Genomic DNA, 15319 nt, shown 5'->3' on the forward strand with positions numbered 1-15319 from the left:
AGACAGGTTTGTAAATAAGATTGAAGAGTGGATATGACATTACCACTAGTCTGAAAAGTCCAGATCTACCCTTCCTGTTAACATATTCTTAACTTGTTCTGCAAAAGCAAGTGAATTAAATATTTTCTTTCATAGAATCATAGAATTGGCTGGGTTGGAAGGGACCTCAGAGATCATCGAGTCCAACCCTTGAACCACCGTTGCGGTTGCTAGACTATGGCACTGAGTGCCACATCCAGTCTCTTTGAAGCTTTAAGGCAACCTCTTTATATTTATCATCATAGTTGCTGAGTTATAAGCAGATTACTGAGTGTGGATGGTTTAGTTTGCGCTGGTGAGTACATGAGGTTAATGTCTACATCGATGATCGGGATGTGGGGATTGAGTGAACTCTCTGTAATTGCAGGTGACACCAAGTTGGGTAGGAGTGTTGATCTGCAGAGGGATCTGAACAGCCTGGATCAGTTTAACAAGGCCAAGTGCTGGGTCCTGCACTTGAGTCACAGCAACCCCATGCAATGATAGAGGATTGGAGAAGGGTGGCTGGGAAGCTGCCCAGAGGAAAAGGACCTGGGGGTGTTGGTCAACAGCCAGCAGTGTGCCCAGGTGGCCAAGAAGGCCAGCAACATAGAATCATAGAATTTTCAGGGTTGGAAGGGACCTTTAAGATCACCCAGTTCCAATCCCCCTGCCATGGGGAGGGACACCTCCCACTAGATCAGATTGCTCAGAGCCCCATCCAGCCTGGCCTTAAAAACTTCCAGAGATGGTGTTTCCACCACCTCTCTGGGCAACCTGTGCCTGTATTTCACCACCCTCATAGTGAAGAACTTCTTCCTAACTTCCAATCTAAATCTTCCCTCCTCTAGTTTGAATCCATTCCCCCATGTCCTATCAATACCTGACATCCTAAAATGTCCTTCACCAGCTTTCTTATAGGTCCCCTTCGGATACTTGAAGGCTACAATAACATCCTGGATTTTATCAGAGATAGTGTGGCCAGCAGGACTAGGGAGGTGATTGCCCCCCTGTAGCTGACCCTGGTGAGGCTGCACCTCTAATAAAATACTGTGTTCAATTTTAGGCCCTTCACTACAGGAAGGACATAGAGATTCTGAAGCAGAGAAGGGCAGCTGAGCTGGTGAAGGGTCTAGAGCAGAAGTCATGTGAGGAGTGGCTGAGGGAACTGGGGTTGTTTAATCTGGAGGAAAGGAGGCTGAGGTGAGACCTTATTGCTCAATGAAAGGAGGATGTAGCTGGGTGATGTTGGTCTCTTCTCCCAAGTAATAAGTGATAGGGTGAGGTGAGCCTCAAGTTGAGCCAGGGGAGGTTTAAATTGGCTGTTACGAAAAAGGTCTGAAAGGGTTGTTAGACCCTGGAACAGGCTGTCTAGGGAAGTGGTTGAGTCACTATCCTTGGAGGTATCTAAAAATGTGTAGATGTGTAGGGACATGGCTTAGTGGTGATTTTATAGCATGCCAGGTTAACAACTGGACTTCATGTTCTTAAAAGTCTTTTCCAACTTAAGTGATTCTATGATTCTATACATTTGTAGATGCATAATGCCTGTAAGTACTGTGTGTTGTAAGAGAAAAGTGTTACTTCATGTTTTGTGTACCTATAATGGAATGATGCATTTTGACAACCCACTCTACCAACTGAAACATACATTTAAAGCTATTGCTCAAAAATGCCCTGTAGTTTAGCAAAGGATGCTCAAATATTGTTTGCATAATTTCATCTCACTTTACACTTTTAGGAATATGAAAGACAACTCTAAGACTTATCAAATATCTTGTATTCTCTCAAAAGTGCTCCAGCCCTGTTCTCTTGTACTGTATGTAAGCTAGTGGTGATCTTGTGTAAGAGAAGCCATGTTCTTTCCATGTAGGCTGGCAGATAAATGCTTCTCATTTCAACAAAGCTGCAGTTTATGTAAGAGAGGCTTGCTTTGACATGGGGCTGATCTTACATGACCATGTAAGGGGCATCTGTGGAGCTGTGTTGGCCAGGGATCATATTCTGCTTACCCTCAATACATGACACTGTAGTAAATACTTGGTATTTATGGTAAATTAATCACAGTAAGACAGTGTGATTTATACTTTGTGAACATTACCAGTGAGTCTACAAACATGAACAGTCTGCAGCACTGTTATATAAACAATTATGCTGTAGGAATAAGAAGTGTAATTCCTGTCAAAATAAAGATCATAGTGCTAAAATACAGAACAAAGTAAATAAAAAATCTGCTCTCAATTCAAAATCCATGAAAATGTGACCATTTTCCTTTCACTACATAAGAAAAGAATCACCTGTCAATCTTTGGGTGAGAGTCTTAAAATAGGCCAACTTCTTTAGGTAGGGATCTGAATTTTTGTTGCTATGAAGTAAGCAGCTGCTTCCCTGAGCATCCAGCTGCTTTGGGGTGCCTACTGCTCCTTAAATTCCTAGCTTTTATTTTATTTTTACATTGGTACAACAGATGTAACCTTGCTTAGTGTATTCATCCTTAGGAGACCCACTTTTAATGATTAGAATGTCAGAGTGAAGGAGAAGAGCATTGCTTAATGGTTGGCAGAGATTAGGAGGATCTTCTTAAAGGATGACAACAGAAGGAAAGCTCTTCAGGGGATTCAGCTTGTCATGTGTGTTGCACTGGCATCTCCCATGTGTCAGATTGTTCTTTATGGAAAAGATCTAAGCAAGATTTGGACACAAATGTTTGCAGTTACTGGTAGGGGCTGGAATAGAGCATGAAGGTGAAGGTGGGCATAGCTGGGCTGCAGTCATCATACCTCCCAAACTGCAAGTGTTTGTGGAGTTTATAAAAGATTCTCAACATTTGTCTTCTTGCTCTGGTCAATTTTTTTCAAGGCTGGAGAAATATTTTAAGAATTGGAGGAGGAAAGCAGCAGTGAAGTATTCAAGGATGTGGGGTTTTCCCTCCAGCTATTAGAGCCTCTGTTGTGCACAGAGCCTGTATCTGAAAATCAGACTGCCAGTGGTCTTCTCAGACATTTTGGTTTGTGTTTCTGAAACAGCTCCTTTATTTTATTTGTCATCAATGCAGACCGAGAATCCCCTTGTCATGTGAAGCTGCTGAGGTCTCAGAAGGTTGTTTACATCAGCTGTGGAGAGGAGCATACAGCAGTTCTGACAAAGGTAAAGATGCTAACCTGGGAACCCTGGCTGCTCTCTGGCCTGCCTGGGGGTTTCATGTTAGTTTTCTGGGTAATAGCAGAAAAGAACACATTGACTTACTGCATTGCATCTGACTCCAGTAAAAGAAATTAAATGGAAAGTATAGTCTTCTTGTAATTTATTCTGAGATCCATTGTCAGCATGGCCCATTGCTGTTTTTGAAGATAAAGATGTTAGTAATCCATGACAAGGAATAGTAAAAACTCAGGTGACTCACTCAAAGAGATTAGCTTTGAGGAAAAAAAACCCCAAACATACATCCAAAGGGGTGAGAATAGCATTTTGTTGGAAGATAGAGAGTGTTATTGTGTATTAGAATAAAACACAAGTCAAAATGAATGGGCATTTAAATGAAATATTATTGATTCCTCACAGCATTTACAAGAGATTCTCAGTTCCAAACCTGCTCTAAGTGCTGCACAGCTTAGTGGACAGAGGACAGGACTAGAATTTGGTAGGTCACAGCTCAGTTCTTGTCTTGCCCCTGCCACTTGCTTCCTTTTTTGATGCCTCAGTGTTCTCTGCTGTAAAATGAATTAAAACAGCTGACACTGGGATTCCTGTGGGAAAAACACTGTCGAAGATCAGTTATATAGAAGCTCTTGTTCAAGGAGGAAGGTCACAGTGGCTGAAAGAGATGGTGTAAAGTCCTCAGAAAGTGGGCACAGCTCAGCCACGTTTAGACCTGCAAGGATTTCACACTCATCTGGTGACACCTGGGGAAGCTGCAGTAGTGCAGACAACATATCTAAAGATAATTCTGTCAGTCTGATGGGTAGCTGTATGGAAGCTGCATTGGCTTAGTTTATTTTCTGAGTCCTTTGGAAACCCCTGGCAAACTCTGCCAGGGCTTGTACTGAAACTGGAGTCAGAGAGGTGCTGCTGGGTTACGGGTCCCTAAATGGAGAATGTGCTGTTTGATTTGCTAACAGAGTGGAGGGGTGTTCACCTTCGGTGCAGGTTCCTGTGGGCAGCTGGGCCATGACTCCATGAATGATGAAGTGAACCCCCGAAGAGTTCTTGAGCTCATGGGCAGTGAAGTGTCCCAGATTGCTTGTGGCAGGTGAGTCCTGTGTCTGTGCACTCCAAAATTTTTCTTTCCTGGAGTTTAGTGCTGACAGTGAGTCCTGTAAAGAAGGGGTGTAGTGAGACAGGACCAGGTGCCCTGAGTTATTGATGAGTGGGTGTGGGTTCACCTGTGTCTGGCCCCCTGCTCCTGCACATGCTCAGGAGGGAGGCCAGACACAGGTGAACCCACACCCACTCATCAATAACTCAGGGCACCTGGTCCTGTCTCACTACAAAGGGGAGTACCTCTTGCTTCTGTATCCTGTGTGTCACAACTAAGTTAGTTTAAATTATACTTCCCAGGAGAATTTTAAGGCTTTCTAAAGGCCTTGTCTTTTAATTGGAAATTGTTCCTGGTGCTGTAACCTGGTAACAGATACCTTTCCATCATAAGAATTCAGCAAGATTTTAGAGCAGCAGCTCCTTTGGTCACAAGTTTCCAGCCTCTTTGATGAAAAGAGTCTTAATAACATTGGTGCTGTGTTGCATTTTGGTATGTACAGGCTTAGCAAATGACTAAGCTAATTCTGTCTTCAACCTGAAACCAGCCATATGCTTGCACATGCTGCTCTTCCTCACCTCAACCTAAAGAGCTCCATCCCATAAACTGGTGCCATCAGGTGGCAAAACCTGAGCATTAGTGCTAATGTAAAGCTGCATCTTTCCACCAGCTTCTGATGTAGGGGAACAGAGAATACGTTTTAGGCAATGTGATGGGTTTTTTTTCCTTATTGTTTATTTTTATTTTCTTCTTTTAATTGTTAAACAAGGCTCAAACTTTGTACCTGTCTCTGTTACAGACATCACACTTTAGCCTTTGTGCCTTCTTCAGGAATGATCTATGCATTTGGCTGTGGAACAAGAGGCCAACTGGGAACAGGGCACACTTGCAATGTTAAATGTCCCTCTCCTGTCAAGGGTCACTGGGCAGCTCACAATGGGCAACTCTCAGGGAAACCTGGTATGTACTGTGTGCAAATTTCATTTCACCTATGGGTGTCTAGAGGCATCTTGAGATTGTTCTGCAAAAGTTCTTTAAATAAGAAAAGAAATTCTTGCTCCTCTCCTAAATGCACTATGGAAATGCCTGGGTGACCTCTTGCTTTCTCTGTTAACATGTGCCTTCTCCCTTTTTCTTGTCAGGACAGAGCTCAACAATTGGCAGTCTTGAGCCATGATGAAATTGTACTAATACTGATTTCTGAGGGCTTTGGTTTCTCTTTAAAACCCTTATTGCAGTTTGAAACTTACAACTTTTCCCACCTGCCAGACCCTGTGTATCTCTCAGGACAGTGCTACAGTGCTTGAGTTCCAGCTGATTTCAGCTTGGCCTTCAAGGGACTCAGGTGTTCCTGGTAATACAGAGCCTTGAGACACTGGCAGTGGAAATGTGGAGGAAAAGGCACTGTAGAAACTGGCATTCATCAGCCTCTAACACAATCACATCTCTCTCTTTGACAGATGCCTGTAAATATCATGTTGTTAAACATATCTTCTCTGGAGGAGACCAAACATTTGTCCTTTGCTCCAAATATGAGGTAAAAGAAATGAAGTAGCTTCTCAAGTCTGCTCCTCTCCCAACTTTCACAATGCATCTTTTGTTTTTTATAATTTTATAATAACTCCCCAAAATTAAGTGTTTCTTTGGAGTCTCTTCTGCCTTACAAACCTAATAATAATGATGAAAGTTATTACAGAGATTTACAGCTTTTTATGGTGGCTGAAAATTGCCTTCTTTTAGAGGCGTCTCAAAGAGCCATTAAGAAGACACTAATTTCAGTTTGATCAGCAGAGAGGGGAGTCCAAGTCTCCTTTGTAGATTGGAAACAAAGGGCCATTTTCCTCCTGGGACACTGCAGTCCTCATGTCAGTTCATGGACCACATACAATAGGGTTTTGTCAACATATACTGGATGAAGGGCTGAATGCTGAGCTGTTTTTTTCTGCTTCTCTCTTACTTCTTACAGTAAGTGTTTGACATACACTTGTGAGGCATGGAAATAGGTCTGGAATAAATGTATTAAGCCCATAATTATATATGACAGTATTAAGAGGGCTTTGGGACATTTATGGAAATGATACCTTGGGGTTTTTTTTTGTTTGTTTTTTCCTCTTTTTATAAATGTATTTGGTGATGATGCTGTTTTCTTCTATACCTTTCCATGCCTTTCCTTTCGGACTTCTTAGCAATGCCACAGCTTCCTAACCAAACCTGTTCAGAGCCCCCACTAAGGAACCTATCAGTTATCTATAGAAAACAGAGATTATGAATAAGAAGGAACTGTGTTTTACAAGCCTTGTCTTTGCTGAAATCTGTATCTTCTCACAGAATTCCTTGCCTGCTGATGATTTCCGGACCATAAATGAAACACGTTACACCTGTTTAATAAATGATGAAACTATAGATGTCTGGAGGCAAAAGCTTTTAGAAAAGAACAGTTCTAATTCTGTCAAGTAGGTATTGTGGCACTGGACAAGCCTTTTGTTGAAAGTTTTACTTAAATAATTTTGTTGGCTTCCGTGCCATGCTTTCACTTGAAATGTAGCAGCCTTTTCTAGTGTGGTTCCTGGTCGTATCCAAGAGGAGGACAGTTGCCAGTCACAAGGCTGCCAGGTTAGAGCTTCCCAGCAAAACCAGAGGAATTTGAGGCTGCCTCAGAACATTGCAAATGGTGGGTGGGAAATGGATTTTAAAGGTGTCCTTCACTGTGTGCTTAGAGTTCATTAAAAGCAGCAAGAATTTGTGAACAGACTGATTAAATTTCTCTGTGTACCTGCCATGAGAAGGGCAGAATAGGTGGAAATCAGGCACTGCTAACATTCCTCCTTTCAAAGAGGGATGTTATGTGATCCTGAATGAACCACCCTTTGAAGTGGTGATCCTACCATTGTTTCCCATGGAAGGGAAGAGAGCTGCAGAGGTTTTTTGGGTCATCTTTTCATAACCTTTATCTCTTTTCTTTTCTCTTCCTGCTGCAAATAGTAATGTTGTTCAGATACTGTCCTCAGCTGCCTGCTGGAATGGAAGCTTCTTGGAGAAGAAGTAAGTGGCAAACAGAGTCCAGAAGTGTGGCTTTCCCTTGAGGCAGACTGGAATCCCTTTACTTCATTCACTGCTGCAGTGGGATTTGATTTTTCTGATCAGACAGGAGACGGGGGCAGAGAGTGTCCACTAAAGAGGTGGGTGGTCAGAGCTGGGTAAGGAAGGCAAATGGTCTAAGAAAAGTGCATGGTGAGTGTACTGTACTCTAAGTGGCACAGATTCCTTGGAGTTGTCACAACTATTATTTTTCCTTATGAAATGAAGATCAGCATCTTTGAAAGAGAAGGGTAGGAATATGACATTAAAGCAAGTGAGTGGTGCCAGGTATCTGAAGAGTCTCTTGCCCAGCTGAGCTGGCTGGTGGGGGCTGGTGCATGTGGAGGTGTACTTAACACAGGCTGCTTTTGAAAAATACATAAGGGTAGCATGAAAGCACTTTCCTTTGAGGTGACATCAGTTGTGCAAAGTTTTGTGCTCCTTCTTAAAAAAGCAAGAATTTCCAATGGGTGCAACCAACACAAGGTGGTGACAAGGTTGTAATATGCATTGCTGAGTCAAAAGGTGTGGGTTGGAAAGGACTGTGTTGGCTGTGTCTGTAAATGCTGCGGAGGTAACAGCATAAGATGAGGAGGAGGAGAAATTTTTTATGTTGATGTGATGAATAAATGACCTGTAACTAGGTGAAGAAAAGCTTAGTTACTCGGAATAATCTTTGAGTAATATTTTCCAAGAGCAACTTGAAAACAATTTACTCTGGTTTTTTTGCATTTTTCTGCTTGTGGAATGTTTTCTTCCTTAGTCTTGAGACAAGACAACATGTTATGGCAAAAGGAGAGTTTTGTTTTGTTGGTGTAAACACTTGTTGAGATACCCAAGTTGTTGAGTCAGTGTAAATAGACCCATGTCTCCTTTGAATGTGGAAACAAGTGAAGTTCATTACTTCATCACCCCAGTGCAGTTTTCCTTCCACTTTAATAATATCTGGCTAGTGCAGGACTTAACTTTTACAGAAAATCTTTTAATAACTGATTAAATTTGGAGCCACCATACATGAAAGTGAGGCTGTATTTTACCATGTACCTTTGAATGTGAAGCCTTCTCTTGATAGAAATACCCTCATGTAGCCCTCCAGTATCTTAATACCATATGGGCCCATTTGCAATCCAGCATTGGGGTACACAGGGTTAGATGGAAAAGAAGTTTTTTTGTGACTGTGTGGCTGAGCACACTCCAATTTTATGCCTTCACAACCTGAAGTGCTCTGTACCACAGGGTGACTCTGAGGAGCTATTTGTGCCTGTGGTCTTATGGGAATATCCATTCTGTTCCAGCAGGCTGTGTTCAGGTTCTTGTGTCATTACAGTCACACCCTGACAAATGCATCTCATCTTTAACAGATGGTTCTTAGGTGCTCCTACCTTTTCTTTCACTGTCTTATTGCAGCAGAATCTCAGAGGAGTGAGGAATCACTGGGACTTAGGAAATCCTTGAGATCAGTGGAATTGCAGCAGTCACCTTTTCTATGAGCAGCTGCAACTGTGTGCAGCTTTACTGCTGTAGCTTTTTACTGTACCCTCTGCTACAGATGCTGATCATGCTCTAGTCACTGAGATACATAATTTTCCTGCTGACCTGGACATTCAGTGTTGCTAGATCTGGCTGTTAGGCTGTTGTCCTCTGCAGGTTTGCCTTCATTACTCCTCTTACACAGGCAGCCTAAATAAGTTACAGCCTTTCAGGAACAGCAGAAAGGACAGCACATGTTTGTTGTAACTAAAGACCATGTGGAGACTTTTCTCATCTGTGTCTTGAATGTAGTTGTTGTTTAGTATTTGAAAATTTGAGAGCAAAATCACCAAAAAGCAATATACCTTGCCAAAAAGGTATATTCCTCTGTTTTCTTTAACTCTCACCTGATGTCCCCTAGTTTAGCCAGAGACATCAGTGTCTTCTGCATCAGCCCTCTCTTTCTTACTGGGTATAATTACACAGATTTTACTATAATATTGTGTATGAAGACAACACAGAGGATCCTGCTACATCTGATAAATACATATTTTATAGGTTCTTAAGCAGCACAACCTGTCTAGGCAGGCTTTTAGGTCAGTGAAGAATTCCTAGGGAGATCAAAGACTTGATAAAAGTGTTCCCTAACCAAGACCAAGAGGAATTCAGAAGGGAGAGTTGTCTAGCTTGTCTTTAACAAGAAGATTCCAACTTCTGCTTTGTTTCAAGACTGATTACTTCCCTAGAGGTCCTTTCTCCATTGCTTGTGCTCAGGCCATGCCAATACACAGGTAATGGTGTCTCTTCCCTAAATTTAAGCCTCTCTATCTGGGATTTTTTTAAAGAATCGATGAACATTTTAAAACCAGTCCGAAGATCCCAGGGATTGATCTGAACTCCACCAGAGTGCTGTTTGAGAAGCTGATGAACTCTCAGCACTCCATTCTCCTAGACCAGGTATTGCACCTTTGAAGTTTTGGGTATTCAGAGGGAAATAAATGCTTTGTCCCTCTGTAACATGCAAGTAACAGCAGCTTTTTTGGGAAAGGGTTGTATTGCAAATCTGCAGGCTGGGTCCTTCATGGTATCAGTGGATACTTCTCCACTGACCTGGGCTGATTTTCACCTTCTCAGAATGTTTCTAAGACTTGTTTTTAAAAAAAGTTTTACTTCACTTGAAATAGCTTCTGAAATGAATTCTGTGTATGTAAATAATGACTGTGTGCTCATTTACTGTTTATCAGAAGTTGAGTTCTTTATGGCTGTTAAACTTATTCTAACTCAGGATTTCTTGCATGAATGCAGAGCTGTGAGATAAAATCATGTTTGTTCCCCATGCCATTTTCTAGCTATAATTTTTATAGTTGTTTGAAGGTTTTTTGTTTGTTGGTTTGGTTTTGTTTTTGTTTTTTTCTCTGGGTTTGGCTTTTTTAAAGCAGGGATGTGGTCTTAACATGAGGGGCTGAATAACCTTTAGCCAGCCCTGAAAAAACCTTTTCAAACATTTGTGTTTTGGAAAAATCAGTCCTATTGCATAGAGTGTTATTAAGAGATCATGAGCAAAAGCTGTTAATTCCATCCATGCTGAGTGTACTCCACTTCATCAGTTCTTAAACATCATCTGCATTGTAAGTGTGCCATCACCCAGGATGAGTTGTATTCTTTTGTCTTATTTTCCCTTAGATACTGAAGAGCTTTGAAAGTTTTTTGATTCCCCAGCTGTCCAGCTCACCACCAGATGTTGAGGCAATGAGGATCTATCTAATTCTCCCTGAATTCCCACCCTTCCAAGACTCCAAGTATTATATCACATTAACACTTCCTCTAGCAATGGCTATTCTGCGCCTGGATACCAATCCAAGCAAAGTTCTTGGTAAGAGGCTGGCATGTAAGAAGCATGTTGCTCTCAGCACCCAGCTGGGACACAAAGTGTTGCATTTAGGTTTTTTAGTCATGTTTTTGCTTGGTTTAATTTTTCTGTTACAGTGGCTGCAATAATATTTGTGTATTATTTGTGGTGTAGTGCTTTTATGAAGGAGTTGCATCTAAAAAAGCAGCTAGGAACCAAAAGCTTTCAAGAAATCCTCCCCCCAGTGCCTATGTTCTCATGTAAAGGGATTATAAATACAAAATTTGAATTTTAAACATAAACTATGAGGAAATTAGGAATGTGCCATACATAGTTAAGGCATAGCAAGTTAGTTACAATAATATAAAATGCATAGAATTTATGGTGGTGTGGATAAAAGATGAGAGAGAAAATTCAGGCCAAGAATTGTTTTAATTCTTAGAAAAATTTCAAATTGTTCAATTTCAAAGACTTAATAGGGAGATTAATCTAACTTACCTTGTCTAGTGTGCCTACATTCCAAAGCTCAGTTCCAGTTAAATTTTCCTGCCTCTCTGTGAACATAAATTTTGTATATCTTGAAGATTAAGTGATCTTATTCTCTTAATTTTTTTTCACATTAGAATATCTTTTCTGCATAAGATAAGTCAAAGAATATACTAAGTATAATCTGAAGTCACCTTGTCCTATATAAGGCACAGAAAAACCTTCTGGGTGGACTGTGATCAAGCTGAACACCCCAACTCTTCTCCCACTTTCAGTCTTCTCATTTCTGCTAATATTATTTCCTATGGCCTAAGCAGAACATATGCTGCCTAATGATCATTACTGACGTTTGCTACACTGTTAGTTTTCTTGCCTTCTTAAGGTTATCTTACACTAAGCATTTGACATGAGATTATGATACTATTTAATGCATTCAGACCTCCAGGAACATTGTTCCAGTGAAATTTATTTTGAGGCTTAGTGGTGTTTTATACATACGTATGTATTTTTAAGATTTAAAGAGGCTTTGGAACCACATTTCCTCCCCTACTTAGTGCACATAGTCCCCTGTGATTGTTAGCATACACAAATGTAAAGGATTCTCATACCTGTGCCTGCCAGAATCTACTGTTGTGGCTGACTCTTGAGCAGCTAAATGCATCTTTGTTTCTAACACTCAAAGAGGTTATTTCTGTGGCTCCAGCTTCTACTTTGCAGCTGAATTTGTTCTAGCAAAGAAGGCAATAGTCAGGGTCCCTTCAGAGGAGAGGTAAGGGTTACCTGTCCTTGGCAAGACAGAAATCATCCCTTCTGAAGAAAATAAATTCAGACCTTTAGTGCAGATGTAACAGGTGACACACTCTGACACCTGCTAGAAAAGTTTGTGGTACCCTGGAGAATTGCCCAGACTTTTTTGTCACTCATGAGAGACAACAGGTTGCCTGTGAGGTCATGGTATCTCGAGTACAGCATACTTGGAAAAGGATCTTGAAGGTTGAAAAACCTTAAGCTCAGGCTCTTACACTCATCAGAGACCAGGGCAAGGTAATCACTGGGGTGATTGTATGAGAGTAGAAAGGAAAGAGCTTTTCAGTTTCTGGTTTTACCTGACTCCTCACTTTAACAGAAATTTAGGGGTTGGAAGGGACCTTGAAAGATCATCAAGTCCAACCTCCCCTGCCAGAGCCTTCCCTGACAGGAGGTCACGTAGGAATGCATCCAGGTGAGTTTTGAATGTCTCCAGGAAAGGAGAGAAGTAGGGGAGTTTTTTATACAATCTTTATGTGTGTTCCCATATTTTCATTTTTTAACCCTTTATTTAAGGTCCTTCAATTGAGAATTTATATTGGTGTTTCTCTGATTTCCAGATAACTGGTGGTCTCAGGTGTGCCCAAGATATTTCCTCAGGCTAGTGGACCTCTATAAAGGTGCAGTGGTTTACCTTCTCAGTGGAAGAAAGACACTGTTGATTCCAGTCCTTTTCAGCAGCTACATTACAGCTGCTCTCAGACTTCTGGAGAAACTCCACAAGGTAAGAGAAGAGTTTAGGAGTGTGTTGGCTCAGGATGAATCAGTCTTCTCTGTCCAGTTGGAAGGGATGGAGTGGTCACAGCCCTCAGTTGCAAGATGTGTCCCTGTCCACCAAGACATCACATGGGGAAGATGTTAGTGGTTTGCATTCAGGTTATTTGGAGATAGTTTAATCCTGCCTCAAACACAGGAAAAATTTACTCTAAAGAATGCTGCTGCTGAGCCAGCAGACTGCACACACTGTGGGATCACAAATACCTTCCCCATGATGCTTTCTGCTCCCACTGTGTTGGTTCTGGTTAGTCCAGGTGAGGTGGAAGAGGAACTAGAGGTCAGAAAGAGGTTTATCTCTGTTCTTGGTTTGTACTAAGATGTAAGGAACCATGTGTTTCTAGAGGACTTTCTGGGCCTATTGCTGCAAGCTGCTGTAATTAATTTTATGAGAGGAAATCTGCATGTTCTAAGAAAAATGCTTAATATATCCATATTTAAAACAAAAACAACAAACCATCTCTTTTCTTTACTAGGTAAATCAGAAGGTTAAACATGTAGAATATGATAAGTTTTACATCCCTGAGATTTCCAGTTTGGTGGACATTCAGGAGGATTATCTCATGTGGTTCTTACATCAGGCTGGAATGGTAAGAGGTTTCATGTCTAGTCATGAAATAGCTGTCCATGTTTGTCTCTCTGGTTGTAGAGATATGTATTTTTTAATATCCTTAATGAGTATATATGTATATATATATATGTATTCAGTATAGGAGCATTAATTCTTTCAGATTTGGGTACTCAGTGGCTTGACAAAATTGACCTGTAAGAAGGCTGTCAGAAGAAGTGGAGCTAATGATGTTTACCTAATGCAACAATCTCTGTGCTTATTCGTGTGAATCTTATTCAGTCATTACACAAGGGGATTAATTGAATCACTGGATCCTTTCAATGTAATCGAGACCTCAGGAGCCAAGTCCTGTATTCTAAAATTATAATTTTTACCCTTTACTTCTGCTGTTTAGGCAGGTATTGTGAATAATGTAGCCAGTGATCTTAAAATGTTGCTCTGTAAGAGGAGGCAGTGTTGGCGTTCTGGCTAGGGGACTGAACCAAGACTCAAGAGATGTGGGTTCTGTTCCTGGCTCTTCCAGTAACCTGCTGGGTGATCTTGGGTAAGACCCTTCACCTCTTTTATGCCTCACTTTACCATCTGTACAAAAGGAGATAACTAAACTGAGGGCTGGAATATGCTGTGTAGGAACCTAGTGAGATTATTGAATTATAGCAAGGAAAGGAATCCCAAGTATGAGAAAACACCAAAAAATATCTGCCAAGGGATGCTGCAAGAGTGAAACTTAACTTTAGAAAGAATTTTTGTGTGTGTTTTTATGGACTTTCTAAATGTTGTGTGCTGTGTCCCCTACTCCCCATTTCCCATCATTTAAATAGTGCTGCTCTGTGTTTACTTTTAGTGAGTGAAGCAAATATTGACTCAAATTGATAAAACACTAATAGTTAAAAATAGTAAAAAATTTATTGATATGGTTAATGAGGAGTAATGCAAATTGCAGGAGTGATCTTACGTTGTCATGTTGTGGCCTTAGGGTCTCTCCTGTTGGTTTGCATGGTCTCTGCCTTGCAGAGTTTTCTTCACAAGAGTAAGTTTCACTTATGGCAGGTTAGAACAGACTTCTGTGTCATTTGGTCCTCTTAGTTATATGTGTTGTGCAAGTTTTGAATTAGACCTGTGCAGTTTCTTGAAAAGGAAGTTGCCATGCTTTTCTTGAGATAAAAAAACCTGCGTTGTTGGTCCCAGAGGAGAAGAATTTCCTTTGGATCATTTTTGAACTAGTCTGTCCAAACAAAAAACAAGACTCAAAATTGAAAGAGTAAAGAATTTCATATTTCTCTTTTTCCTTCACAGAAAGTAAGACCATCTATCATGCAGGTAAGAAAACTGGTTTTCATTACTCTTATTTAAAGAAGTGCTTAAGAGCCAGTAAAGGGAACCAATCTGTCTGCCTTCCTTGCAGGATGCTGTGACACTCTGTTCTTATCCTTTCATCTTCGATGCTCAGGCAAAGACCAAGATGTTACAGACAGATGCAGAACTACAGATGCAGGTAATCCTTCTCTCTCCCAATTTTTCTGCTCCATTTCTTTTTTTATGCCTCTTGCACCTGCAAGGAAAGGAGTTCACTGGGAGTTAGTTTGTACAACACTTTATTATATGGGCAAGCAGAATATTCTGGAGAATCTCTATATCTTGGATGATGCAGAGGCAGTACTTGGTATCTTTCACTTCAAGATGTTTAATGTCAGAACATGACAGATGTACCATGTGATGAAAATTTAAATTGTGTAGGGAAGGAGTGCTTGGGTATTTATGATAGTCCAAGGAGAAGTAAGGTGAGATGTCTATTAAAGGAGATGCAAGGCTGGAAAAGTAGTCAAGCTTTCAGGTAAGTGGGCACTTTCTTCAGGAGTGGTCCTCAGAAGTGATCATTAAAGACCAGCTTCCTACACTGTGGTTGCAAGCACAGCTCTTATCAGCAGCTCACCCACCCATCTACAGTGAGTAGCACAGACCTGAGGCTCTCTGGGAGCTTGTTCACAGTAGGTGGGCACCCTTACCCTGT

The 15319-nt window shown here is 41.1% G+C and overlaps 1 protein-coding gene across 5 annotated transcripts in view; it reads left to right on the plus strand.

Annotated features, from left to right (window-relative positions):
- Positions 1-15319, plus strand: part of HERC3 (HECT and RLD domain containing E3 ubiquitin protein ligase 3) — a 55349-nt gene that overhangs the window by 25913 nt on the left and 14117 nt on the right. For 4 of the 5 annotated variants that reach the window (XM_030450279.1, XM_030450280.1, XM_030450281.1 and 1 more), the window contains exons 6-17: positions 3074-3165; positions 4137-4267; positions 5073-5233; positions 5734-5810; positions 6602-6726; positions 7256-7315; positions 9667-9778; positions 10505-10694; positions 12524-12687; positions 13214-13327; positions 14605-14628; positions 14714-14803. In XM_030450279.1, coding sequence (XP_030306139.1) covers positions 3074-3165; positions 4137-4267; positions 5073-5233; positions 5734-5810; positions 6602-6726; positions 7256-7315; positions 9667-9778; positions 10505-10694; positions 12524-12687; positions 13214-13327; positions 14605-14628; positions 14714-14803 — 1340 coding nt within the window. Of the gene's footprint in view, positions 1-3073; positions 3166-4136; positions 4268-5072; positions 5234-5733; positions 5811-6601; positions 6727-7255; positions 7316-9666; positions 9779-10504; positions 10695-12523; positions 12688-13213; positions 13328-14604; positions 14629-14713; positions 14804-15319 lie in introns of those variants that run through there. The other variant, XM_030450285.1, reaches the window with a different exon arrangement.

Source organism: Calypte anna, chromosome 4A (assembly GCF_003957555.1).
Source record: "Calypte anna isolate BGI_N300 chromosome 4A, bCalAnn1_v1.p, whole genome shotgun sequence".
NCBI lineage: Eukaryota > Metazoa > Chordata > Aves > Apodiformes > Trochilidae > Calypte > Calypte anna.